At 57.2% G+C, this 25,357-nt stretch overlaps 3 protein-coding genes across 4 annotated transcripts in view; 1 reads left to right on the top strand and 2 right to left on the bottom strand.

Moving 5' to 3' along the window:
• EDC3 (enhancer of mRNA decapping 3) overlaps positions 1-2,312 on the bottom strand; it is a 29,411-nt gene extending 27,099 nt beyond the window's left edge. The window contains exon 1 of the mRNA XM_053988121.1: positions 2,240-2,312. The gene's annotated coding sequence lies outside the window, so the exon portion shown is untranslated. The remainder of the gene's footprint in view (positions 1-2,239) is intronic.
• Positions 2,313-8,509: 6,197 nt separating this feature from the next.
• On the bottom strand, positions 8,510-15,392 carry LOC128813540 (cytochrome P450 1A4). 2 transcript variants are annotated; one of them, XM_053988751.1, is made up of 7 exons: positions 15,360-15,392; positions 13,334-14,203; positions 12,210-12,336; positions 11,871-11,960; positions 11,661-11,784; positions 11,155-11,241; positions 8,510-9,664 (listed from the first exon to the last, which is right to left on the bottom strand). In XM_053988751.1, the coding sequence occupies exons 2-7, from the start codon at positions 14,180-14,182 to the stop codon at positions 9,358-9,360; spliced, it is 1,584 nt and encodes a 527-aa protein (XP_053844726.1). In that variant the 5' UTR covers positions 14,183-14,203; positions 15,360-15,392; the 3' UTR covers positions 8,510-9,357. The 2 variants fall into 2 exon arrangements, with proteins under 2 accessions (XP_053844726.1, XP_053844728.1); XM_053988753.1 differs by lacking the exon at positions 15,360-15,392 and adding an exon at positions 14,394-14,424.
• Positions 15,393-19,056: 3,664 nt separating this feature from the next.
• Positions 19,057-23,433, top strand: LOC128813539 (cytochrome P450 1A5-like). Its single transcript, XM_053988750.1, has 7 exons — positions 19,057-19,157; positions 20,005-20,874; positions 21,486-21,612; positions 22,136-22,225; positions 22,312-22,435; positions 22,629-22,715; positions 22,929-23,433. The coding sequence occupies exons 2-7, from the start codon at positions 20,026-20,028 to the stop codon at positions 23,233-23,235; spliced, it is 1,584 nt and encodes a 527-aa protein (XP_053844725.1). The 5' UTR covers positions 19,057-19,157; positions 20,005-20,025; the 3' UTR covers positions 23,236-23,433.
• Positions 23,434-25,357: the final 1,924 nt, after the last annotated feature.

Here is a 25,357-nt window from a genome sequence, read left to right as displayed (position 1 = left end):
CCTTTCATGCTGCAATCAAAGAGGGAGAATGTTTGATATTTAGTGTGAGCAGCACAAAGAAACACGGGAGACAGCCCAGGGAGATCAGCTTCCATGTATAAATCACATTTCTGGAAGAGGCAGCTGGATTCTCTGCAAGCTGAGCCTCATGAAAAAGAAGCAAGGAAAAAAAAATGGATTAGGAAAAAAAAAAAAAACTCACTTCCCCCAACTTTCACAGGCTGAAAACAGGGGATGCTTCAAAGGGAAGAAAACATTCAATTTGGTCACAAAGCCATGAATTCCTGAGGAGCAGGCTCCTCTCCTTCCTGTGGCTGTGTGTTTTTATTAACCCACGATGACAATGCCTGCATTCCGAGGAGATGGCTGATAAAAAGCACTCTCAGAACACAGATAACACAGCCCTGGGTATCCACAGGAAAACCAAAGCTTCATTCCATTTCCTGTTTTCTTTTTCATCTCCTCTAGGAAACGCGGGAAGGAGCTCAGCACACATCAGCACCTTACACAGAGCCTTTTGAAAAACAAGAGCCTCCTTTTAGCACAAAAAACCCAGTAATAAATCTATGTTTGAGTGCAAATATAAATTAAACTATCCTGGAGCTGCATTAGGGGGGTGGCTGTGTCCCTGTAGGAAAATATAGGGAACCTCATAGGTAAACACAAGGATCCCAAATATTGTAAATACTGTAAATATTGTAAATATTTGGAAAACACGTGGACCTACCACAGGTAAATTCAACCAGCCCCATAGGTAAAAATAGGGGCCCCACAAGGTAAAAAGGGGAACCCCCAAAGTGAAAAGGGGGATCCCTCCATGGATAAATACAGAGAACGCCCAAAAATAAATACAGGGACCCCTCCATGGATAAACACAGGGAACCCCCAAAAATAAACACAGGGAACATCCCCTCATGGATAAACACAGGGAACCCCCAAAAATAAACACAGGGAACCCTCCATGGATAAACACAGGGAACCCCCAAAAATAAACACAGGGAACATCCCCTCATGGATAAACATGGGGAACCCCCAAAAATAAACAAAGACACCCCCCATAGATGAACACAGGCACCCCCCCAAAAATAAACACAGGGAATCCCCCATGGATAAACATGGGGAACCCCTAAAAATAAACACAGACCCTCCCATGGATAAACACAGGGAAGCCCCAAAAATAAACACAGGGAACATCCCCTCATGGATAAACACAGGAAACCCCCCCAAAAAATAAACACAGACCCCTTCCATGGATAAACACAGGGAACCCCCAAAAATAAACACAGGGAACATCCCCAGAGATAAACACAGGGAACCCCTCCATGGATAAACACAGGGAACCCCCCAGAGATAAACACAGGGAACCCCCCATGGATAAACACAGGGAACCCCCCCAAAAATAAACACAGACCCCTTCCATGGATAATCACAAGGAACCCCAATGGATGAACACGAGGAATCCCCCAAAAATAAACACAGGGAATCCCCCATAGATAAACATGGGGAACCCCTAAAAATAAACACAGGGAACCCCCAAAAATAAACACAGGGAACATCCCCTCATGGATAAACACAGGGAACCCCCCAGAGATAAACACAGGGAACCCCCCAAAAAACCACAAACCCTTCCATGGATAAATACAGGGAACCCCCAAAAATAAACACAGGGAACCCTCCCATGGATAAACACAGGGAACCTCCAAAAATAAATACAGGCACCACCCCAAAAATAAACACAGGGGAACGCCCCCCCCCATGGATAAACACAGGGAATCCCCCCAGGGATACACACAGAGAAGCCCCAAAAAGAAATACAGGGAACCCTCAAAAATAAACAGAGGGAAGCCCCCATGGGTAAACAGAGAACCCCCACAAGAACAAACACAGGGCCCGCCATGCACACCCCAAAACACAAGACCCCCCCCCAAAAAAGCAAACACAGCCGCACACAGATAAACACGGCCCCCCCAGAGGTAAATACAGCAAGGCACAGGTAAGCACGGGACCGAACCAATGCCTGACCCCTGGTTAACCGCGGCCGGCCCGCAGGCCTCCCGCTCCGTGCCTCCCCCGGCCGCACCGCCCCGCCGCGGCCCGCTCAGGCCTGGCGCCGCCACCGAGCCTCACGAGAGTCCAGCAGAGCCGCAGCCCCCCGGGCAGGCAGCACGCCAGCCCGGCCCGCTCGCTGCGAGCCCGCGGGCCGTGCCCGCCGTGCCCACCGCGCCCCCGTGGGCCTCACCCGCCGCCGCCGCCGCTCCCGCCTCACCGCGGCCCCTCCGCCTCGGCGACGCTCGGCGTGACGCCACTTCCGGCCCCGCCCCTCGCGCGCGGCGCTCCGGCCGCCGGCGGGGCCATAGAGACGGCGTGGGAGCCGCGCTGCGCGCATGCGCAGTGCCCGCGTGGGGAGCCCGCCGGCAGCTGTCACACCTGTGTCACACATCTGTGTCACACCCCTGTGTCACACCCCTGTGTCACACACCTGTGTCATACCTGTGTCACACACCTGTGTCACACCCCTGTGTCATACCTGTGTCACACACCTGTGTCACACACCTGTGTCACACCCCTGTGTCACACCCCTGTGTCACACACCTGTCACACCCCTGTCACACACCTGTCACACACCTGTGTCACACACCTGTGTCACACACCTGTGTCACACCCCTGTCACACACCTGTGTCACACACCTGTGTCACAAACCTGTGTCACACACCTGTCACACACCTGTGTCACACCCCTGTGTCACACACCTGTGTCACACACCTGTCACACCCCTGTCACACACCTGTCACACACCTGTGTCACACACCTGTGTCATACCTGTGTCATACCCCTGTGTCACACCTGTGTCATACCCCTGTGTCACACACCTGTGTCACACACCTGTCACACACCTGTCACACACCTGTCACACACCTGTGTCACACCCCTGTGTCATACCCCTGTGTCACACACCTGTCACACACCTGTCACACCCCTGTGTCACACACCTGTGTCACACCCCTGTGTCACACACCTGTCACACACCTGTGTCACACACCTGTGTCACACCCCTGTGTCACACACCTGTGTCACACACCTGTGTCACACCTGTGTCACACATCTGTCACACACCTGTCACACACCTGTGTCACACACCTGTGTCACACACCTGTGTCACACACCTGTGTCACACCTGTGTCACACATCTGTCACACACCTGTCACACACCTGTGTCATACCTGTGTCACACACCTGTCACACACCTGTCACACACCTGTCACATACCCCTGTGTCACACCTGTGTCACACCCCTGTGTCACACCCCTGTGTCACACCCCTGTGTCACACCCCTGTGTCACACACCTGTGTCATACCTGTGTCACACACCTGTGTCATACCCCTGTGTCATACCTGTGTCACACCCCTGTGTCACACACCTGTCACACACCTGTGTCACACCTGTGTCACACACCTGTCACACACCTGTCACACACCTGTGTCACACACCTGTGTCACACCCCTGTGTCACACCTGTGTCACACACCTGTGTCACATCCCTGTGTCATACCTGTGTCACACCCCTGTGTCACACACCTGTGTCATACCTGTGTCACACCCCTGTGTCACACACCTGTGTCACACACCTGTCACACACCTGTCACACACCTGTGTCACACCCCTGTGTCACACACCTGTCACACACCTGTCACACACCTGTGTCATACCTGTGTCACACACCTGTCACACACCTGTCACACACCTGTGTCACACACCTGTGTCACACCTGTGTCACACCCCTGTGTCACACCCCTGTGTCATACCTGTGTCACACACCTGTGTCACACACCTGTGTCATACCTGTGTCACACCTGTGTCACACCCCTGTGTCACACCCCTGTGTCATACCTGTGTCACACCTGTGTCACACCCCTGTGTCACACCCCTGTGTCACACACCTGTGTCACACACCTGTGTCACACCCCTGTGTCACACACCTGTCACACACCTGTGTCACACACCTGTGTCACACACCTGTGTCACACACCTGTGTCATACACCTGTGTCACACACCTGTGTCACACCCCTGTGTCATACCTGTGTCACACCCCTGTGTCACACCCCTGTGTCACACCTGTGTCACACACCTGTGTCACATCCCTGTGTCATACCTGTGTCACACCCCTGTGTCACACACCTGTCACACACCTGTGTCACACATCTGTGTCATACCTGTGTCACACCCCTGTGTCACACACCTGTGTCACACACCTGTGTCACACACCTGTGTCACACACCTGTCACACACCTGTCACACACCTGTGTCACACACCTGTGTCACACACCTGTGTCACACCCCTGTGTCACACACCTGTCACACACCTGTCACACACCTGTCACACACCTGTGTCACACACCTGTGTCATACCCCTGTGTCACACACCTGTCACACCCCTGTGTCACACACCTGTGTCATACCCCTGTGTCACACACCTGTCACACCCCTGTGTCACACACCTGTCACACACCTGTGTCACACCCCTGTGTCATACCTGTGTCACACCTGTGTCACACACCTGTGTCACACCCCTGTGTCATACCTGTGTCACACACCTGTGTCACACACCTGTGTCATACCTGTGTCACACCTGTGTCACACACCTGTGTCACACCCCTGTGTCACACACCTGTCACACACCTGTCACACACCTGTCACACATCTGTGTCACACCCCTGTGTCATACCTGTGTCACACCTGTGTCACACACCTGTGTCATACCTGTGTCACACCCCTGTGTCACACACCTGTGTCACACCCCTGTGTCACACCCCTGTGTCACACACCTGTGTCACACATCTGTGTCACACCTGTGTCACACACCTGTGTCACACACCTGTCACACACCTGTGTCACACACCTGTGTCACACCTGTGTCACACACCTGTCACACACCTGTGTCACACACCTGTGTCACACACCTGTCACCTCTCTCCCTCCATCCCTCCAGCCCACCATCCCTTCCATCCCTCCGCCATCTCTGTGAAAAGCGCCGATCACTTGGTTTTCAAAATGTTAAAAGTTTCACGATAATGAAACGGCCACAAAAAATAGCAACACAGTTAGAGTGTAATAGTAATTATTAGTAATTAGGAATAAAATTTCGAGTCAGGACAATCACAGGACAATAAAAAGCAAAGAACCTCGGACGCCCCGATGCTCTCGGGCCCCCCAACGTTGCTGGGAGAACAAGAAATCACAAAAGTTTAGATATTATAGCAGAGGTAGCCACAAAGGGAAAGGAAGAATCTTTGAGTGCTGTACAGGGGGGGTTTAGGCCTTGTACAGAGTTTTGTACATGGGGGTCAGAGGTGTCGCCCTGATTATCAAGATTTTTCTTGATAAAAAGCCTTCTGAGTTTCCATTCTTGTAGAGAACTTTCCCCACAACTTTCTGTAAACAACCTGTTGTTTTGCACTCCTTCATAGAGGCGGAGAAATTTGATGTACAGGTAGTTTGTCCAGTGTCGTTGGAGAGGTGGCACGTTCACCCTCCAATCCACTGGCACCTTTTGAGAACTATAAAAGATTGGAGTCAGAGAAAATAAATTGGTCTCTTCATCGTGACCAAGGCTGTGGTGCGTCGTTTTCCCTTGTGTCATCTGGTGACACAGAGGTTCTGAGATGGAGGGATTTGGGCGTCCTCCTTCTTTCTCCTTCCTAACCCCCATGTTCTTGGTGATGTTGGCACTCCCAGATTGGTTCAGAGTAGAAAGTCACTGTTCAATATAGGTGATAGGCATTGGGGAAAAGCCATAAACATTTCACACGTACTGTGTGATATAAAAGATGGCACCAGCCCCCGGGGCAGTCAGAGGGTGGCAGAGACAGTGTCAGTGTGTGTGTGTGCCTCTGTCTGACCTGCTGAATGGACCACAGCAGTTCAGGAAGAAAATCTTTTAGATAACATGCAATAAACTGCCTTGAGACAGGACGGCTGAAGACTTTCTTTGAAGGCTCGGGTTGGAGGAGAGACTTTTCCACCCCTTGGGGTCACCCCAATCCGGGGGTGCGCCCCGTCAGTTATGCATACGTTCTATTTAAAACAAGAAACTCTGCTGTGTGTCACCCGTTTCCTTTAATCCCCACGGCGTCTTCGAGTCTGAGCAAGGCCTGAAGAAATTAGCTTCTTCTGATATAAGGAAACCGTAAATTCCTCTTCTCTGGAAGATTTATGTGCTCTGTGATGGTTACCTCGAAGAGAGTGTCTCATTCCTTAAAAAAAAACCCAGATACGTTGTTTCTATTTCAACTACTCGAGCTTCCTTTTAACTACAAAGCTACATTTACCATACTCTTAAAATGTTAATACAGCACAGTTCATCAATATAACATAACACATATAGTAACTAACCGCGTAGAGCCATAAAATATGCATTTTGCACAATCTCCTTCCCCTCCATCATCTCCATCACACCCTCCCATCATCTCCATCCCCTCCATAATCTCCATCAGACCATCATCTCCATCCCACCATTATCTCCATCACACTCTCCCTTCCATCATCTCCAGCCCTTCCATCATCTCCATCACACCATCATCTCCCTCACACCATCCCTTCCATCATCTCCATCACACCATTCCCCCATCACCTCAATCCCCCCCATCATCTCCATCCTACCCTCCCTTCCATCATCTCCATCCCTCCATCATTTCCATCACACCATCCCTCCATCATCTCCATCCCTTCATCATCTCCATCCCACCATCCCCTCCATCACCTCAATCCCCCCCCATCATCTCCATCCCACCCTCCCTTCCATTATCTCCAGCCCTTCCATCATCTCCATCACACCATCATCTCCAGCACAGCCTCCCTTCCATCATTTCCATCCCTTCATCATCTCCAGCCCTTCCATCCCCTCACCCCTCCTTCATACCATCCCCTCCATCACACCATCCCTCCATCACCTCAATCCCCTCCATCATCTCCATCACACCATCCCCTCCATCATCTTCAGCACACCATCCCTTCCATCCCTCCATCATCTCCATCTCTTCATCTCCCTCACACCATCCCTTCCATCACCTCCAGCCCTTCCATCATCTCCATCACACCATCCCTTCATCATCTCCAGCCCTTCCATCATCTCCAGCTCTTCCATCATCTCCATCCCTTCCATCATCTCCATCACACTATTCCTTCATGATCTCCATCTTCCCACCATCTCCATCACACCCTCTCTTCCATCATCTCCATCCCTCCATCATCTCCAACACACCATCCCTCCATCACCTCAATCCCCTCCATAATTTCCATCACACCATCCCTCCATCATCTCCATCCCTTCCATCATCTCCATCACACCATCATCTCCATCCCTTCCATCATCTCCATCACACCATCATCTCCATCCCTCCATCATCTCTATCACACCATCCCTCCATCATCTCCATCCCTTCCATCACCTCAATCCCCCCACCATCTCCATCCCCTCCATCATCTCCATCACACCATCATCTCCATCCCTTCATCATCTCCACCACACCATCCCTCCATCATCTCCAGCCCTTCCATCATCTCCATCCCTCCATCATTTCCATCACACGCTCCCTTCCATCATCTCCATCCCTCCATCATTTCCATCACACCCTCCCTTCCATCATCTCCATCCCTTCATAATCTCCATCACACCATCCCTTCATGATCTCCATCTTCCCACCATCTCCATCCCACCCTCCCTTCCATCATCTCCATCCCTCCATCCCTCTATCATCTCCATCCCTTCATCATCTCCATCACACCATCCCTTCATGATCTCCAGCCCTTCCATCATCTCCATCCCCTCCCTCACACCTCCATCACCCCTGTCACCTTTTCATCCCTCCATCCCCTCCATCAAGTCCATCTCCCCATCCCCTCCCAAGGCTGCTCCGTTCCACGGCACCTTCCCACTCCACCACACCCAAATTAACAACAGCTCTGACCTGCGCTGGGGCTGGGAGCCCTGGAGGGCAGAGCCTGCAGGGACCTCCTCAGGGATGAACAGACCCCACCTTTCCCTAGATCCCTTCTTATTTCCATGGGAAATTCACGTTTAGCACCTTTTTTGTTTGTTTTTAAGGGAAATCGTGCAAAGCTTTGGATTTTATGATGCTCTGCGGTGGGGATGAACCATCCCACAGGGATGGCTCCCTGAACGGCTGGGTCTGACCTATTGGTTCCAGTTTTTCAGGGATAGAAAGTTACTCCCGATTTTTAGTGAAGCCCTGAACTGACCCAGAGCTTGGCATCACCTTTCTGCCTTTACACGGGAGAAAGACCAGAATCAGCTCCCTTTGGGATGAAAATATTCCCCCAGTGTCACTGGAGTCACAGCCCACTCATTTCCCACAGGAAAAACCCCAATCCAACACACCAACTCAGATTTTTAAGGCTGATAGAGCGGCATAGGGTGTTTTTCCCCCCAAAAAAAATCATTTCCCAGTGGAATAAGATCAGAAAGAGACTTAAGAGATGTTCATGTAAGTATTTATTGAGTTAGAAATATGGTGTGGTTTCCATCCCAGCGCACGGCTGCATTCCAAACAGGCACAAACAGGCAGGAATTGCTGCTCCATCTGCCATGAGGCTTCACCTTCCCGCTGGTTAAAGCTGAGCACAGCAAAAGGCACCTCCTGCAATCCTGAAAGCCTTGCTCCTTAACTGGATACAAAAATCTATTGCTTGATAAAGAAAAAAAAAAAACCCTCTGATATTAAAAAAGGCAGCAAATGCAGAGTTAGTCTGAAGCCAGGAGTGTCCTACAGTTCCCTGTCCCTTTTCCCCAGTCCTTTGAGATTTTCCAGGAGGCTCCATGGTAGGATTGATCTAAAATCTCAATTTGTGAGCAGCTCTGCTGGTGGATTTTTTTTTAATCAGTAGGAACACCCAGGAATTCACTCCATGAGTTCACATTCAAGGAATTCGGGTGTGTGGGTGCACCCAGGATGGGTCCCCTCGAGGTGGGCGCTGCTGAAGGCTCCAGAACCTTTGTGAAGACCCCAATCCCAGTGGCACAAGGAGCTGGAAATGAGGATTTCACCCCGTGGGCAGGATGCTCCGAGAGGAACCTGCAGGTTTATTTGTATTTGGATGGAGGGAGCTGTCTGTGGCGGGTGGAGAACATCCCACCACCCTCCAGCATCCCCCTCCCCACCACGGGCTGGGCCTCTCCAAGAGACCTCTGAGGAACATCCATGTGGGAAGGGCTGATGGAGCTGGCTCCAGGGGCTGGGAAGAGCCCCACAAAGCCCAGCTGCCACCCCCAGGAGAGGAACCACCCTCCAGAGGAGCAGCACGGCGAGGGGCCGAGCGTCCGATGCCCTGCGGCGGCAGCTCACAGCGAGCCCCCGACGGGGAAACGCTGCTGGATCTGGAAGGCCTCGCACTTCTTGTACTTCATGGTCAGCCCGTACTGGGGGGTGATGTCCACGTGCTCCCCGGGCCGCAGGCTGAACCGCAGCTGCTGCAGCAGCGTGGTGAGGAAGAGGAAGATCTCCCAGCGGCCGATGGTCTCGCCGATGCAGCGCCGCTTGCCCAGCCCGAAAGACAGCACCTTCTCGCTCTCCGTCCGGCTCAGCTCCGTCCCCGCCGGGCTCAGGAACCGCTCGGGCTTGAAGGCTGAGGGCTCCTTCCAAAGGGTCCTGGGACACAGAGGGGACACTCCTGAGCGGGTGGTTTGGGGACATAACGGCTCGTCCAGTGCCACCCCCTGCCATGGCAGGGACACCTTCCACCATCCCAGGGTGCTCCAAGCTCTGTCCAGTCCAGACTTGGGCACTGCCAGGGATCCAGGGGCAGCCACAGCTGCTCTGGGCACCCTGTGCCAGGGCTTGCCCACCGTCTCAGCCAGGAATTTCTCCCCAGTATCCCATCCATCCCTGCCCTCTGGCAGTGGGAAGTCATTCCCTGTGTCCTGTCCTTCCATCCCTTGTCCCCAGTCCCTCTCCAGCTCTCCTGGAGCCCCTTCAGGCCCTGGCAGGGGCTCTGAGGTGTCCCAGATCCCAGCTCCAGAGCAGAGGGTTCCAGCCCTTCGGCATCGTGACAGTTTTGACCCCCTGCAACGGGGTCAGTGACCAAAAGCCCTCCTTGCAGAGAGGAGCTTGGCAGCGCTGCCTCACTCCACCGTCCAAAACTGCCCCTGGCAAGCTCTGGCCCTGATCTACAACACCGTGTCCGTGTCAGACTCCATCAGCTCAGCCCTTTGAAACCTCTGTTCCAGGCTCGGGCTGTGTTTGCCCAGGCAGACATCGGAGATGGATTTAATTCCATCCATTTAATCCCAGCAGCCAGAGAACCTGCAGCTTCAGCACTGGGATCAGCCAGCAGCCCTTCAAACAGGAAAAATGGGGATCAGGGGGTTTTCCCTTTATCAACTCTCTCAGCAGGACTTCCCAGTCTGTCCCAGTGCAGCTGCTGGAAGGTGCCAGGTGGGATTTAACAGTGTCTCAGCTGGGATACGTGGAATCCTCTCTGCCCTAAGGACAGCATTCCCATCCCACACTCACGCAGGAGCGATATCAGAATGTTTCTGCCCTCTTGGGGTGTTTGGATACAAACATCTTGAGCTTTGATCCAAAACAGCCCATCGGGGAACCCCCTCCTGTACCAAGCCTTAGCTGACTCCCTGCTGGAATGTCTGTGCTGGGAAGCAGTGGAGGGGCAGGATGGGGCTCTGCTTTCCAGTCCCCCCCTCATTCCCAAAGCTGACAGTCAGCAGCCACAGCACGAGCCCATCGGGTTTAACGGGGTCACGTCACCACGGTTTTCTCCCTGAAAAAGGGCAGCGAGCAACTCCCACTGAGCACATCCAGAGCCGTCAGCTCGGGTCACAGGATCTGCTTGGCAGCAGGATTTGCTGGTTCCTGGCTATCCAGCAGCCTGAGCTTCCACATAAATCAGGCAATCCCTGGTGCTGGGGAGCTGCTGAACCGGGGGCCGAGTCAAGCTGGAGCAGCTCCACGCCCAGCAGAGCCAAGGCTGGGCTCAGCATCAAACCCACACCATTTTTTTTTGGTCCAATCTGCCCTTTTGTACACAATCCAGTCGTTTTTTGGCACGAGGGTCGGCGTGATCTGAACGCCAAGAGCAGCCAGGGCAGCCTGGATGAGCAGGGAGGGTTTGGGATACTCACTCATCGTGGTTCACTTGCCACTGGTTGATGAACACGCAGGTGTCCTTGGGGATGTAGAAGCCGTTCAGCACCGTGGCTTTTGTTGTGCTGAAGGGAACACGGGTGGAAAGAGAAGTTAGAGGAGACCCACAGCTCCTGACAAGTCAAAGCCAGGCGAGTCCTGCAGGGGTTTCATCTTGAAAGCCCAATTTGTGCCCTTAGGACTGGCTGGGAAATACCCCAGATTGTATTCGGGAGGTTTAATAGTCTTGGTTTCACTTTCCTCCAGCAGAAAAATTCCAGTTTCACTTCACAGCTCATTCCAGAGGAGTTGTGATGTGGTTCCTCCCAAGGCAAGAAGAAATATAAACCCAGAGGTGTTCTGCCAGCAAAGGTTTGTGGGGTGAAACCACCCTCAAAACAAAGGATTCAACCCCAGAAGGGCAACAAGCTGAAATATTTCCCCCTTACAGGGATCAGCTCCCTTCCAAAAACCCAAACCAGGTGTCAGCCACTCCAGCCCATACCTGTGTGGGATGGTGAAGGGCAGGAAGGAGGAATGCCTGAACATCTCCAGGATAAAGGCTTCCGTGTAGGGCAGCGAGCCCCGGTCCGACAGCCGCGGCCGCCTCTCCCGCCCGATGGTCCGGTCTGGGGGAGGTGGATCAGGAAGAGGGTGAGGATCAGGGCTGAGCAGAGAGCTTTGGGCCCCAGAGGGATGTGGTTCATGGACTCACCCAGCTCTTCCTGGATCTTCCTCTGGACGTCGGGGTACAAGGCAACGTACATGAGGCTCCAGGACAGGGCAGTTGCCACCGTGTCAAAGCCTGGATGGGTGTGGAGGAGGCATTTAGTGACCACAAGAGGACAGGTGAGTGGGTGTTTCAGGTTCCACCGCTCTGGATGTTTGTCCCCCCACCAGCTGCCACCAAAAAGTGCTCAGGAGAGCGCCCAACAGCAGCTCCACACACCCAAAGGTGGCCAAGGTGTCCAGCCAGCAGCTCCATGTCCCCACCCAGCATCCAGCTTTGGGATTCGTCCCAAAGATCGAATGGTGCCCTCAGAATCGTTCCCACCTGCCCCAAAGAGGTCGTTGACGATGTGGATGATCTTCTCATTGGAGAGCTGGACATGGGCGTCCTCCCCGACGCTCTTCTCCTGGCAGTGCCCGATCAGCGAGTCCGTGATGTCCCGGATGTGCTCCTGGGGAAGAACCCACCAAATTCACAGAATGACCAGGTTGGAAGAGATCATCGAGTCCAACCCAGCCCCAACACCCCAACTGAACCCTGGCACCCAGTGCCACATCCAGGCCTTGTTAAACACACCCAGGGATGGGGACTCCACCACCTCCATGGGCAGGCCATTCCAGAACTTCATGACTCTTTCAGTGAAAACCTTTTTCCTAATACCCAACGTATATTTTCCTTGGTACAGCTTGAGACTGAGTCCTCTGGTTCTGTCAGTGCTGCCTGGAGAAAGAGCCCAACCTCACCTGAGCACAGCCACCTTTCAGGAGCTGGTGGCTCAGGGACACCATGGACACACAGGGATAGGGAAACCTGCCTCAAATGGCTCGGGAGGGGATCACCGCAGCTCAGAGGTCTCCAAGGGGCTTCGCTGGGCAAGGCAGAGGGTTGGAGCTCTGGATGCTGAGAATTTCAGAATTTCTGTCCTGACAGACTCTGACTGGCAGGAGAGCTCTGCATTTGACCCGAGGCCGTGGGGAAGGCTTCCAAAATTGATTGATGGCACTGGGATAGTTGATTAGAAGTGTGTAATGTCACAGGGTGGAAAACGTAGAGTTTGGGGTTTTAGAATGTAGTAATATATATAGAGCAAGATGGAGGTTTTAGGGCGGAGGCTGATTGCTCTTCTTTACCTTCTTCTTCTTCACGAGTTTGGGGGGGGTATTTTGTAATTAGGTGTCATTTCTTAATTGGATAGTTTAGCCTTAAAAGACCTTGTAACAAGAGATAGTTGGCCATTTTGTGCCTTGTTAATAAAAGGCTGCAGAACTCAGGGCTGTGAGGCTGTAACATTGATAAGAAATAATAAACACCAGAGCCCGAACGTGAACCATCGTCTCAAGTGCCTTCAATCCCAGCCTTGACAGAGGAAGAAAAAGGAAGCCAAAAACCAGCAGCAGGGGACACTTGCAAGCATCTCCAACCACATCCCAGAGCATCCAAGCCCTTACCTTGTCAAAGCTGCTGTAATGCTCCTGCACAATTTTCTGCACGAAGGCATTGAAGCGCCGGTTGATGTCCTTGAAGAGCTCCATGGTGCGGCTGGGGAGGTAGCGCAGCACGGGGATGAAGTCGGCGGGGTGGCCGCTCCCGGCCACCTCCCCAAATTCGTTGCCCAGGTTCACCAGGCTGAGCAGCTCCCGGTCCTCGTGCTCGTAGCGCTTGCCGAAGCACATGGCACAGATGACGTTGGCCACCGACACCACCAGGTACTGGTTAAGGTCGAACCTCTTCTCCTCCTCCATCAGCTGCAGGAACTTGGTGACCAGGTACTCGGCCTCCTTGGAGACGTGCTCCTCCAGCAGGCAGCTGGAGGACAGCGTGGGGCTGGGGGCGATGGAGAAGCTCTTCAGGGCGCTCTGGGCCAGCTTCCTGCGCGCCTTCCACACCTCCCCGGAGTCGGGGCTGAACGCCAGGCTCTGCCCGTTGGAGATGTAGTGGAAGCTGTAGAGGTCGGGGCGCCCCATGAAGTCCTCTCCTTGCTTGACCAGGGCTTGCCGGATGGTGTCCAGCCCGCTGAGCACCAGCACGGGCCGGGTGCCGATGCGCACCTCCATCACGTCCCCGTAGCGCCGGCTCAGCCGCGTCAGCGCCAGGTGCGTGTCCTTGCGCAGCTCCAGCACGTTGCCCAGCACGGGATAGCCCCGCGGGCCCGGCGGCCTCCGCAGCCCCTCGGGCACGGCCTGCCGCAGCCGCTGCAGCACCAGGAACACCAGGCAGAACGTGGCGGCCACCAGCAGCACCTCGCTGGCCGACACCGCGCCGGGGCTCCCCGCCGGCCACATGGCAGCCTTCAGCATCACCGCCGCCACCGGGCAGCCCTAAAGGAGGGGAGCGGAGTGACCGCAAGAGCCGCGAGCAGCGGGGGCTGAGCGCTGCTGGTGCCCCGGACAGGGACACGGAGCGGCAGCCCTTAAGCAGCTCAGGGGATGGAGCTGCCCCTGCAGCACTGGGGGGTTCCAGCGGCACAGGCTGCAGAGCTGTCAGTGGTCCAAAGGCACCCACCCATACTTTAAGGGGGACCTCGAGCCGTCAGAGACTTTGTGGCACCCCTTTCCCTGCAGCAGACCCTTAGACTGGCACGCAGAACCCTCAGGAATGAACCAAAGATGCGTTAGGAGCTGGGGCTGGTCTCTAGGCTGAGACACATGGAGCAGCGACAGCACAGGACAGGACCAGTGCTGGGCTTCACCTGTCATCCGAGTTGCTGCACTTTAGGAAACTCCTCACACTAAAAAGCAGGCTTTTGCTAGCCAGGAGTGGAAGGAATGGGTCCCCCATTTTTTTTGTCTACGTGCCAGGGAAGCAAAGGTGCTCTCTTAATCACAGGACCTTTCCTTCCTCCTCAAAGTTTTTTTCCAGAGCACTTGGCTAGAGGAGAGCTGATCCTGATTTGAGTCACCGAGCCACCGCTCACCAGCACATGAAACACAGCAGTGCCAGGGATCGTCCCAACGATCCGTGGTATGAAAAATAACCCTGCCTGCAGTGGGGGCAGCAGGATGAGTGCACCCTGCTCCCAGCTCTGTCAGAAAACACGGAATCACAGAGTCCCTCAACTTGGAAGGGACTCCTGAGAATCACCGAGTCCAACTCTCAGCACCTCACAGAACGAAATCCATCTGAAAACCCCGAGCAGGGCTGGGAGGCAGTTGGCTGTCAAATCCCTCCTTCCCTTGGGTTTGGCAGGGTGCCACAGCCACCCACGGGACACCTGCAGGGAGATTCCGGGGGACTATGGGGACTTTGAACCGCAGCGGGTGCAGCCCAGCTGGGACCCCTTCCCACCCTCGGCAGACCCGTGAGGGGAGCACTACCCCCGGGGACCCCCAAAACCCCTTCCAGCAGGTTGGGGGGGGGGAGGATGCTGCTGGAGTTGGAAAGTCAGGAGAACCCACGGCGGGGCTGTCCATCACCCGGGGATGCCTCGGAGGTGCTAGAAGATCCCCCCAGCCCGCGGGGCTCTCCGGTACTCACCTCGGCGGGAGCGGTGCGGAGCGGCGGGAGGGGCCCGATCCCGCGGCAGGTGCCCGCTGCCCGCGGCTCCTGCTTTATATGCATCGCCCCGCGCGCTGATTGGCCAGGCCGCCTCCCGCCACGTGACCCCAACTCCCCAAGAACTCCTCGGACCCCCCCCACACACCCCCCCCACCCTTTCCCAGGGGCTCCCCCCACGCGTGGGGTGCGGGACCCCCGCTCATCCCCGGGGGGAGGATGCGAGGCGGGCGGGCGGGGGGAGGGCTGGGGAAGGGAGGGGGGGGTCCCGCTAAATCGTGGCGTGGGGTGCGGGGGTGGGGGGGGGTGTCGGTGCCGCCCGTGGGTTCCAGCCCGGGGCGGGCATCGCGTGCGAAGAGGGCGGGATGTTTGGGCAAACCCGCACCGCCCCGGTCACTCCAGTCACGCTACCGGCAGGATCTTAAAGGCGCCGGTCCCGCGCCCCGCTGCTCCCCAGGACCCCCCCGGGGGCCGCCCCGGCCGCCCTGCTCGCCCCTAGACCCCGAGGGTTCCATACAGCCACTCCCGCGCCCCCCGCACCGGTGCCCGCAGCGCCGGGACATCCGCGGTGTGCGGAGCCGCGGGGACAGCGGGAGCGTGGGAAAAGCGCCCCGGGCGGAGCGGTGCGGGCCGGGCGAGGGGGGACTGGGGGATTCAGTCCCCTCGGGGCTCCGCGAACACGTGGGGACGAGCGCGGATCGCCCGCCGCGGGGCTTCGGCGATCGCGCACCCCCGCGGGGGCTGTGCCCGTCCCGCCGCCGGTGTGCCCGGCAGAGCAGAGCGGCGGCCACCGGCTCCGTGCGTGTCCCCCCACCCCGCGCTGCAGGACCGCTCCACAGGGACCCCGCGGGGACGTGGGCGGCGGGGCAGCCCCGGGGGTCACGGCCCTGGCTGCCCCGGCCCGGTTAAAGATTGTCCAGGTTCGCGTGAGAAGCCGCCGTGCCCTCTGTCACCTCTGTCCCCTGGGGACAGGGCCACCCGAGGGGCGAAGTGGGGCTGGGATGGGGCACAGGGGTGCAGCCGCGGGGAGGCGGGCACGCCGGGGCGGATGTTCCGTGTCCGAAGGGGGGCTCAGGCAGAGTTCGCAGCCCCCAGCCCCGCTCCCCGCGGGGTGACAGGCCAGGTCCTGCCCTGCAGGGAGGACAATGGGGACCAGCCCGCTCCCAAAAATCTGTCCCCTCCGCCCTCATCCTTGTTCCCAGCCCAGCCGCTCCGAGGTGGGAGATAGGCCAGGGGGTCCCGCCCCGCCGGGGGGTCCCAGAGGTGGCATTAGGGACATCGCGTGCGAAGGGGCTCCGGCCAGACCCGGGAGGGCCGTCCTGGTCACTCGCAGTCACGCTACGGGTGGGTGGGGGGGGAAATGGATTTTAAAGGACCAGGGCGGTGGCCTCCCGTCCAGGAGCCTGGCCCGGGGTCAAGGCGGCGCCGGAGCAGCTCAGGATCAGCTCCCCCCACGGCTGGCTGCGGGCTGGGGAGCTTGTGGGGGGTCCCCAGCACTGGGGACAATCGTCGGTGTCACCAGGAGTGCCCTCTGCCACAGTGTGCTGCATCACCTGCGAGGGGTCGGCAGTGCCCCTATCATTTGTGTCCCCTCGATAGGACACGGTGATCCCAGCCCTTTCCAGCCACGAGGAGACGGAGAGAGGGGAGTGCCACCTGAAATGTCCCCTCTTAGCGCCAGGCGACACCGAGCGGTGCCCGGCGCTGCGGGGCTGCTGGCCACAAATGTCACAAATGTGCCCCGCGGCTGGGGACACTCGCCCATCAAGCCCGGCCGGGGATGGCTCTGGCACCTCGTCCAACACCGGGCACAGCGCTCGGTGCGTCCGTCCCAGTGTCCCCGCGTCCCTCCCGCGCGTGGGCGAGCGCCCACGCCGTGTCCCCGCACACCTGCGCAGGTGTGTGCCCGCATGGACACGCCGCACCCGTGTGCGGGGACAGGCTCGGGAGTGCGAACGCCCTCCGTGTCCCGCACAGCTCCGTGTCCCTCGTGCGTGGGCACGTTCTCATGCCACACGTGCCTGCGGGCACCGTCACCCTGCCGCTCCCGCCTGTCCCTGCACGCACAGCCCGGCACGGAGGGGACAGCGACACCCAGCAGGGACAGGGGGCTGGCAGCGTCCCCGCGGCTGCCCCAGGCAGCTCCGGGGATGCGCGGGCTCGGCGAGGGGCGGCGGCCGGGGCTGAGGGTGGTTTTGGGGTGGTTTTGCGGTAGTTTTGGGGTGTGAGGCTGCCTGGCACGCAAGGCAGCAGCTCTTGACGCTGTTCTCATCAGGAGGCACACTGCCCTCGCAGGGCTTGGCAGCCGCCAGGGAAGGCTGGGAAGGGCTGGAAGAGGGTCCCGGGACCCTCCCCAGCTTCTCCAGAGCTTTGGGATGTGATGGATGAGGAGTGGGTGGGTTCAGCATCAGCACAAGGTCTGAAATGCTGCTGGGAGGGTGAGGGGGGTCGCTCAGCCCCACCCCCCCCAGCCCCAACCCCACCCCATGCAATGGGTCCGGGTAGATCCATAGGGATGGGAGGCGCTGGCGGGATCCAGCCCGCCCGACAAGCCCTGCTCCTGCCGTCTGCCTTCCCAAAAGCGTTCCCAAGGGTCTTGCCGGGGCCGGGAGGGCTGCGGCATTCCCGGGAATTATCAGCAGGAATATTAGCAGCCAGAGTTTTTTAACTGTTCTTGCCAAACATTAATGAACGGCGTCATTGCTATTAACGAGCCCGATTAGACCAGATGTTGAAAGCCTTTATTAAATATTAGCTCAGCTTTTACCTGGGCCAAATTCCCCCTGGAATTTTTGCAGATTGAAGGAAACTTCGGGCCAAACCCCCAAGCTCTGGCTTATCCCAGCTGCACTTCCCAAACTCCTCTGAATTTTGCCCTGCCTGGAGAAGCAGCCCCGTTGGCTCGAGCACTTCCCCGTCTGGTGTCACCCAATGTTTTGGAGGGAAGAACTGCCCCAGCCTTGCCCCGTGCTGCCCCTTCACCTCTCCTATCTGCCGGGCTCACCTCCTCCCCTCTGCCCCGCCACTCCTCCTCCTCCTCGCTGCCTGTTTGCCCCGGAGGAGCCGGGGGAAGCGAGCCAGCCGCCTTCTCACGCAAACCTGGCCAATCGTTAACCTGAGCCCGGCTCTGCCCCTGGCCCGGATGATCCTGCCGCCACCGCTCCCGGGACAGGGGACCTGCCGGATGATTCCCCAGGGATGGATGGGGAGGGCTGCGGATGCCTCGCCACAAAGGTGTCCCCTTGCTCACAGCCTGCAGCTCCCAGCACCTCCAGAGTGGCCATGGAGGTGACAGACCTCTCTGGCTGCTGGGAACAGCCTGGCAGCCCAGAAAAGCTTTTTGGGGAAATGCTGGCACCTACATTTCATAGGCAAGCGATGCTGACAACATGTACTACATCCCAAGGCAGGGTTTAGGGACCCCCTTCTGCCTCCCTGTCCTAAGGACCCCCTTCTGCCTCCCCACAGCAGGCTCCAGGGCCCTGGCCCAGGAGGAGAAGTCACCATTCATGCCCCAGAGCCTGTTGGAGGGGAGAAAGGCTCTTCCCTGCCTTCTTGGGCAGGCTCCAGCCAGGGTCGGCCCCTTCTGTTAATGGGTAGCTATTCACAAGGGCTTTTGCAGATAAAAACCCAGCGGTGCAGTAAGGGGAGAGCTTAGACTTCCAGGTGGCAGGAGGAGAACGAGGTGACAGGAGAAGAAGGTTGAGGAGACAGAGGAGGATTGCCCCCTTCTCCTGGTGCCAATCCCTGCTGGGAGCCTTGGGCAATAAAACCAACCAGGTATGAGAGGGCCTGAGTGTTTGAGGCGGGATGAACATGGATATAGGCCCAGGAAGGTCATTTTTGGGTGCCCCTGCTTACCCAGTGAGCTGTGTGTTCTCACAGAGCGAGCAGCCCTGTGGCATCCCCAAGTCTCCCAATATTGTGGCCAGCAGGTCCATCCTCCTGGCTGTAACTCCTGATGGGTTTGGAGGTCCTGGAACCACAGTCACGGAGGAGCTGCTGTTCCTCTCCTCCTGCTTCCCAGGGATTTGCTGAGCTGCAGTTTTCCATGCCTTGTTTTACAACATTGTCTTCCCTGGGCAGGAGCCACAGCTGTGCCAGGGGGGTTGGGTTTTGTGTGGGGACAGGGGTGTCACTGAAGGCTCAGGCAGTTGAGGATGGGTGGGTGTGTTTGGAACCTTCACAGAACTCCAGCCTGTGCTGCTGGAAACCCCCAGTGCTGCAGGGGCAGCTCCATCCCCTGAGCTGCTTAAGGGCTGTCAGTCCTGTCCCTGTCTCTGTCTGTCTGGAACACCTCCAAGTGTCTCAGCCTAGAGACCAGCCCCAGCTCCTAAATCTTTGGTTCATTCCCGAGGGTTCTGCGTGCCAGTCTAAGGGTCTGCTGCAGGGAAAGGGGTGCCACAAAGTCTCTGACGGCTCGAGGTCCCCCTTAAAGTATGGGTGGGTGCCTTTGGACCACTGACAGCTCTGCAGCCTGTGCCGCTGGAACCCCCCAGTGCTGCAGGGGCAGCTGCATCCCCCGAGCTGCTTAAGGGCTGCGGCTCCGTGTCCCTGTCCGGGGCACCGGCAGCGCTCAGCCCCCGCTGCTCGCGGCTCTTGCGGTCACTCCGCTCCCCTCCTTTAGGGCTGCCCGGTGGCGGCGGTGATGCTGAAGGCTGCCATGTGGCCGGCGGGGAGCCCCGGCGCGGTGTCGGCCAGCGAGGTGCTGCTGGTGGCCGCCACGTTCTGCCTGGTGTTCCTGGTGCTGCAGCGGCTGCGGCAGGCCGTGCCCGAGGGGCTGCGGAGGCCGCCGGGCCCGCGGGGCTATCCCGTGCTGGGCAACGTGCTGGAGCTGCGCAAGGACACGCACCTGGCGCTGACGCGGCTGAGCCGGCGCTACGGGGACGTGATGGAGGTGCGCATCGGCACCCGGCCCGTGCTGGTGCTCAGCGGGCTGGACACCATCCGGCAAGCCCTGGTCAAGCAAGGAGAGGACTTCATGGGGCGCCCCGACCTCTACAGCTTCCGCTTTGTGGCGGACGGGCAGAGCCTGACGTTCAGCCCCGACTCCGGGGAGGTGTGGAAGGCGCGCAGGAAGCTGGCCCAGAGCGCCCTGAAGAGCTTCTCCATCGCCCCCAGCCCCACGCTGTCCTCCAGCTGCCTGCTGGAGGAGCACGTCTCCAAGGAGGCCGAGTACCTGGTCACCAAGTTCCTGCAGCTGATGGAGGAGAAGAAGAGGTTTGAGCCCTACCGGTACCTGGTGGTGTCGGTGGCCAACGTCATCTGTGCCATGTGCTTCGGCAAGCGCTACGAGCACGAGGACCAGGAGCTGCTCAGGCTGGTGAATTCAACTGAGGAGTTCACTGATGTGGCTGCTGCTGGCAACCCCGCCGACTTCATCCCCGTGCTGCGCTACCTCCCCAGCCGCAGCATGAAGTTGTTCATAGATTTCAACAGGTACTTTGTCAGCTTCCTGCAGAGGAGGGTCAAGGAGCACTACGAGACCTACGACGAGGTAGGAGCTTGCAGGATCCTCACCTGCTCTCCTCCCCTCTCTACCAGCGAGGTGTTTGTGTTCTGGCCACAGCAGCAATAGCCATTGTCTCTCCCCAGTCCTCCTTCTCACAGAACCAGAGTATTGTAGAATCATGGAATATCCTGAGTTGGCTCACACGTGGGTCATCCAATCCAGCTCCTGGCCCTGTACACACACCCCAACAATCCCACCCTGTGCATCCTTGAGAGCATTGTCCAAACTCTCCTGGAGCTCTGTCAGCCTTGTGGCCATGCTGGTTCTCTGGGGAGCCTGGTCAGAGCCCCACCACCCTCTGGGGAAGGAACCTTTTCCTGTTGTCCCACCTGAACCTCCCCAGACTCAGCTTCATGAGCCTCTCAGCGTCTCCTGCATTCCCTGTGTGATGTGGCCAGTCTGGTGGTTGAGCACCTGCTCTGTGCTCGGGTTCCTGAGAGAACCCTCTCCTTGTTTCCACAGGGACCACAGGAGCTGAGGGATGATGCTTCCCAGAGCTCGGTGACCCCGGGCTCCCCCAGCACCGGCTGGGGCTGCCCAGGAGCACTCACCCCTCTGCGGTCCTGCTCCATGACCTTGTCTCCTCTTCCTCTCAGAACAACATCCGGGACATCACGGACTCCCTCATTGAGCAGTGCCTGGACAAAAAACTGGGAGCAAACACGGCCACGCAGATCCCCAAGGAGAAGATCGTCAACCTCGTGAACGACCTCTTTGGAGCAGGTATCCTCCCACCTTTCCTCAGCTGTGGCAGATGTTCTCAGATTTTCTCCAGCTCCTCCTGCCTGACTCTTCCTTGTCCACCAGCAGGCAGGCAGCTGGTTTGGGCCTAAGCACTCGCTGTCCTGCTCACTGGACCTTCCAGGGATACTTCTAGAGACCAGTCCGGGACCTCAGCTCTGGAAAAGTGAAGGGCATGCGTTATATAGCTCAGCTGAACCTCACAATCCAGAGTGGTTTTTCCTGGCTGAGGGAGATGTCTGTGGGCTGATTCATCTTTCTGTGGAAATTCCCCCAATTCTGGAGAAGTTGTACAAACCTGACACAGCCCAGGAGCAGGACAGGTTGAGAGAGCAGGATATTTTAGCAAAGTTTGTCACGGCAGAATAAAGCCCCAAGTCTTGCTGTGTGTCCAGGATGTCCCCTGCCTCCTCAGGCAGCGCAGACTGCCCTGTGTGATGGTCGGCCCACAGGCCAGGGTGGGTGCTTGTGCTGGACTCACCCACATCCCATCCTCTTTGCCCAGGCTTCGACACCATAACCACAGCCCTGTCCTGGAGCCTCATGTACCTTGTGACGAACCCCAACATCCAGAAAAGGATCCAGGAAGAGCTGGGTGAGTCCATGAACCACATCCCTCTGGGGCCCAAAGCTCTCTGCTCAGCCCTGATCCTCACCCTCTTCCTGATCCACCTCCCCCAGACCGGACCATCGGGCGGGAGAGGCGGCCGCGGCTGTCGGACCGGGGCTCGCTGCCCTACACGGAAGCCTTTATCCTGGAGATGTTCAGGCATTCCTCCTTCCTGCCCTTCACCATCCCACACAGGTACGGGCTGGGCTGGCAGAGGGGCTCCAGGGACGAGGCAGCCTTGAGGCACCGTGTTGGGGCTTGTGGAGGACACGGCTGCCCCCACACAACCACCCCTTTGGGTCACACCCTTCAGGAGCAGCCTGACAGTCCCCTGAGGACGCAGAAGAACCTTTGGGCTTGCCCAGCTCTCCATCTTTTCTCTCTCCAGCACCACCAAGGACACGGCGTTGAACGGCTACTTCATCCCAAAGGATCGCTGCGTGTTCGTCAACCAGTGGCAAGTGAACCACGACGAGTGAGTACCCTGTGAGGCACAAACCCTCCTGTGGTGGCAAGCAGGTCCTTTCCTGTGCTGGCAAACAGGTCCCCTCCTGCAGTGACAAACAGGACCCCTCCCGTGGTGGCAAACCATCAGGGGTGTTCTTCCCGACAGTTCCCACCTTCCAGTGTCCCCCCGACACCCACGACCAGGAGAAACCATCTCAACACCTGATGTTCTCCCTTCCAGGAAGCTTTGGAAGGACCCAGAAACCTTCAGCCCCGAGCGTTTCCTCAGTGCTGACGGGACCAAAGTGAACAAAGAGGACGGGGAGAAGGTGCTGGTGTTTGGCCTGGGGAGGAGGAGGTGCATCGGGGAGAGCATTGCCAGGTGGCAGGTGTTCCTCTTCCTGGTCACGCTGCTCCAGCAGCTGGAGTTCAGCATCTGCGAGGGCGGCAGGGTGGACATGACCCCGCTCTACGGACTGTCCCTGAAGCACAGGAGGTGCGAGCACTTCCAGGTCAGGCAGCGCTTCCCCATGAAGGGCAGGAGCTGAGCGGCGGGAGCAGACATCTCCAGGGTGTCCTTGCAGCAGAGCTGGGTCTGGAATGACTTTGTGCGGTGATGGGATAAACTGAAACCATCAGGACGTCTGTTTTATCTGCTTCTTTTTGTAGCAATTGTTGCCTGTTTTGTTTCCTGGTGTTTCTAGTGTTAGATAGTCCATTAAATGCTGGCTATTCCACCACACCCAGTTTTGGACTGTATCCTTTGGGAGTTGCTCTTTGATGGATGCAGGACAGCCAACCCATGCCATAACCCCACAGCCCCCATCAATGTTTCAGAATTATAGAATTATGGAATTGTTTAGGTTGGAAAAGGCTTTAATATCATCAAGCCCAGCAGTGCCAAGGCCACCACTAACCCATGTCTCCACATGCCACAGGTTTTAAGACCCCCAGGGATGGCGACTCCACCACTGACCACCTTTATGGTGAAGAAATTTTCCCAATATCTAAACCTCCCCAGGTACAACCTGAGCCCTCATCCGCCTCCTCCACCACGGTCGGTGGTGGCCCTGGGGGACACAAGGGAGGACACAAGGGAGGGCACAAGAAAGGACACAAGGAAGGATGCAAGGAAGGACACAGGGAAGGACACAGGGAAGGACACAAGGAAGGACACCTTCAGCCCTGGCTGCTGAGAAAGCCAAACTGCTGCTGTTCCGGGCTGGAACAAAGGTGTTTTCACAGCAGGAAGAGAATGAAACCCAAGAATTGCTCCAGCTCAAACCCAAGAGTTTACATTGGCTGCCAGTCAGCCCATGCCAGCAGAGCCAGATGCCTCCTTTTCCCCAGCTTTGCACGCAAAGCCACCCCAGCCAACCCCAGCACCTGGCAGCGATGACACGGGGACAAGCACAACCCCGGTGCAGCACGCTCTGTCCTGCACCCTTTGCCAGGGCAGCATTCTGCCCCCACAGTCCCAGACCCCGAGCAGTGGGGCTCCAGCCAGAGCTCCTGCAATGTCCAAATGCCAGTCACTCATCGGGCGTTGCACAAAAGCTTCCCAGAAGAGGCACAGATGAAAGAGTGGTGGGGAAGAGAACGGGGAAGCCGATTGCCCAAGACTTCAGGGAGATCCTGGCTTGTCCAGACCCGCTAAACCAGCCTGGGGGAAAAGGAGTGACTCCGTGTGTCCAGGCCCTGCTTGGTCACCAGTTTGTGGTGGAACCCCGAGGGGACAGAGCCCCAGAGCCACACGAATTCTTTGAGCCAGCACAAGCAGCTGTTGGCATCACACCAGCTTTGTCCTCCCCGCTTAACGTCATGATCCCAATATCATAGGAAAAGCACTGGAGGGGAAGGTCCAAACCTGCAAAGGCATTGGAAAAAATGTGGAGGCTTTAGGACAACCCATGAGGTTCACCAGCCAAATAACAGCTCCACCTACTACAACAAGGATACAGGTCAATGCACCAAAATCCCAAACCCACTTCCCATGAGGGACATCCCACAGGTCAATGCACCAAAATCCCAAACCCACTTCCCATGAGGGACATCCCACAGGTCAATGCACCAAAATCCCAAACCCACTTCCCATGAGGGACATCCCACAGGTCAATGCACCAAAATCCCAAACCCACTTCCCATAAGGACATCCCACAGGTCAAGGCACCAGAGTCCCAAACCTACTTCTCACAGGGGACATCCCAAAGCCAACATTCCCCTGCTGCAGGGGAAGGTGGTATCATCCATTGGAGATGCACCTCAGTGCCTACCCTGGTGACTCAGAAGAGCAGCGAGATTGCTGGGGACTCACCAGTGCCCTGCTGTCCCCATGGGGTGGACTTGGCCCCGTGGGGACACGCGATGCTGGCCCCGCTGTGGGACCACAGGCCTCGTTTGCTGCAGCCATTGCGTGCCTCCCGTGCCCCGAGGGCTGGCTGGGTGTGCTGATAAGGCTGCAATAAGCAGGAGCAGATAGAAAGAACAGCAGGAATATTTTTTACCCCCTTTGCAGATGAGTGTTTTATAGCCCCAGGGCAGATAAGCAGCTTAATATTAACAACAGTGTTGTGGAACAGCCTCTTGCTGGTGGGAGGACTCCCCAGGATCCATTCATGGAGGGCTGAAGAAGTCACCCCTGTGTCAGGATGGAGCAGGGGAAGGGAAGAG

Source organism: Vidua macroura, chromosome 12 (genome assembly GCF_024509145.1).
Source record: "Vidua macroura isolate BioBank_ID:100142 chromosome 12, ASM2450914v1, whole genome shotgun sequence".
Classification (NCBI taxonomy): Eukaryota; Metazoa; Chordata; class Aves; order Passeriformes; family Viduidae; genus Vidua; species Vidua macroura.
Note: the sequence above shows the minus strand (reverse complement) of the source record. Positions and strands in the feature narration are given on the sequence as shown.

Coding starts and splice junctions, on each gene's coding strand:
- LOC128813539 (XM_053988750.1), top strand. CDS start 20,026: ATGCTGAAGGCTGCCATGTGGCCGGCGGGGAGCCCCGGCGCGGTGTCG. Junction 21,613..22,135: donor GAACGACCTCTTTGGAGCAG/GTATCCTCCCAC, acceptor CTCTTTGCCCAG/GCTTCGACACCATAACCACA. Junction 22,436..22,628: donor CCCTTCACCATCCCACACAG/GTACGGGCTGGG, acceptor TTCTCTCTCCAG/CACCACCAAGGACACGGCGT.
- LOC128813540 (XM_053988751.1), bottom strand. CDS start 14,182: ATGCTGAAGGCTGCCATGTGGCCGGCGGGGAGCCCCGGCGCGGTGTCG. Junction 11,961..12,209: donor CAACGACCTCTTTGGGGCAG/GTGGGAACGATT, acceptor ACACCCATCCAG/GCTTTGACACGGTGGCAACT. Junction 11,785..11,870: donor GAAGATCCAGGAAGAGCTGG/GTGAGTCCATGA, acceptor CACCTCCCCCAG/ACCGGACCATCGGGCGGGAG.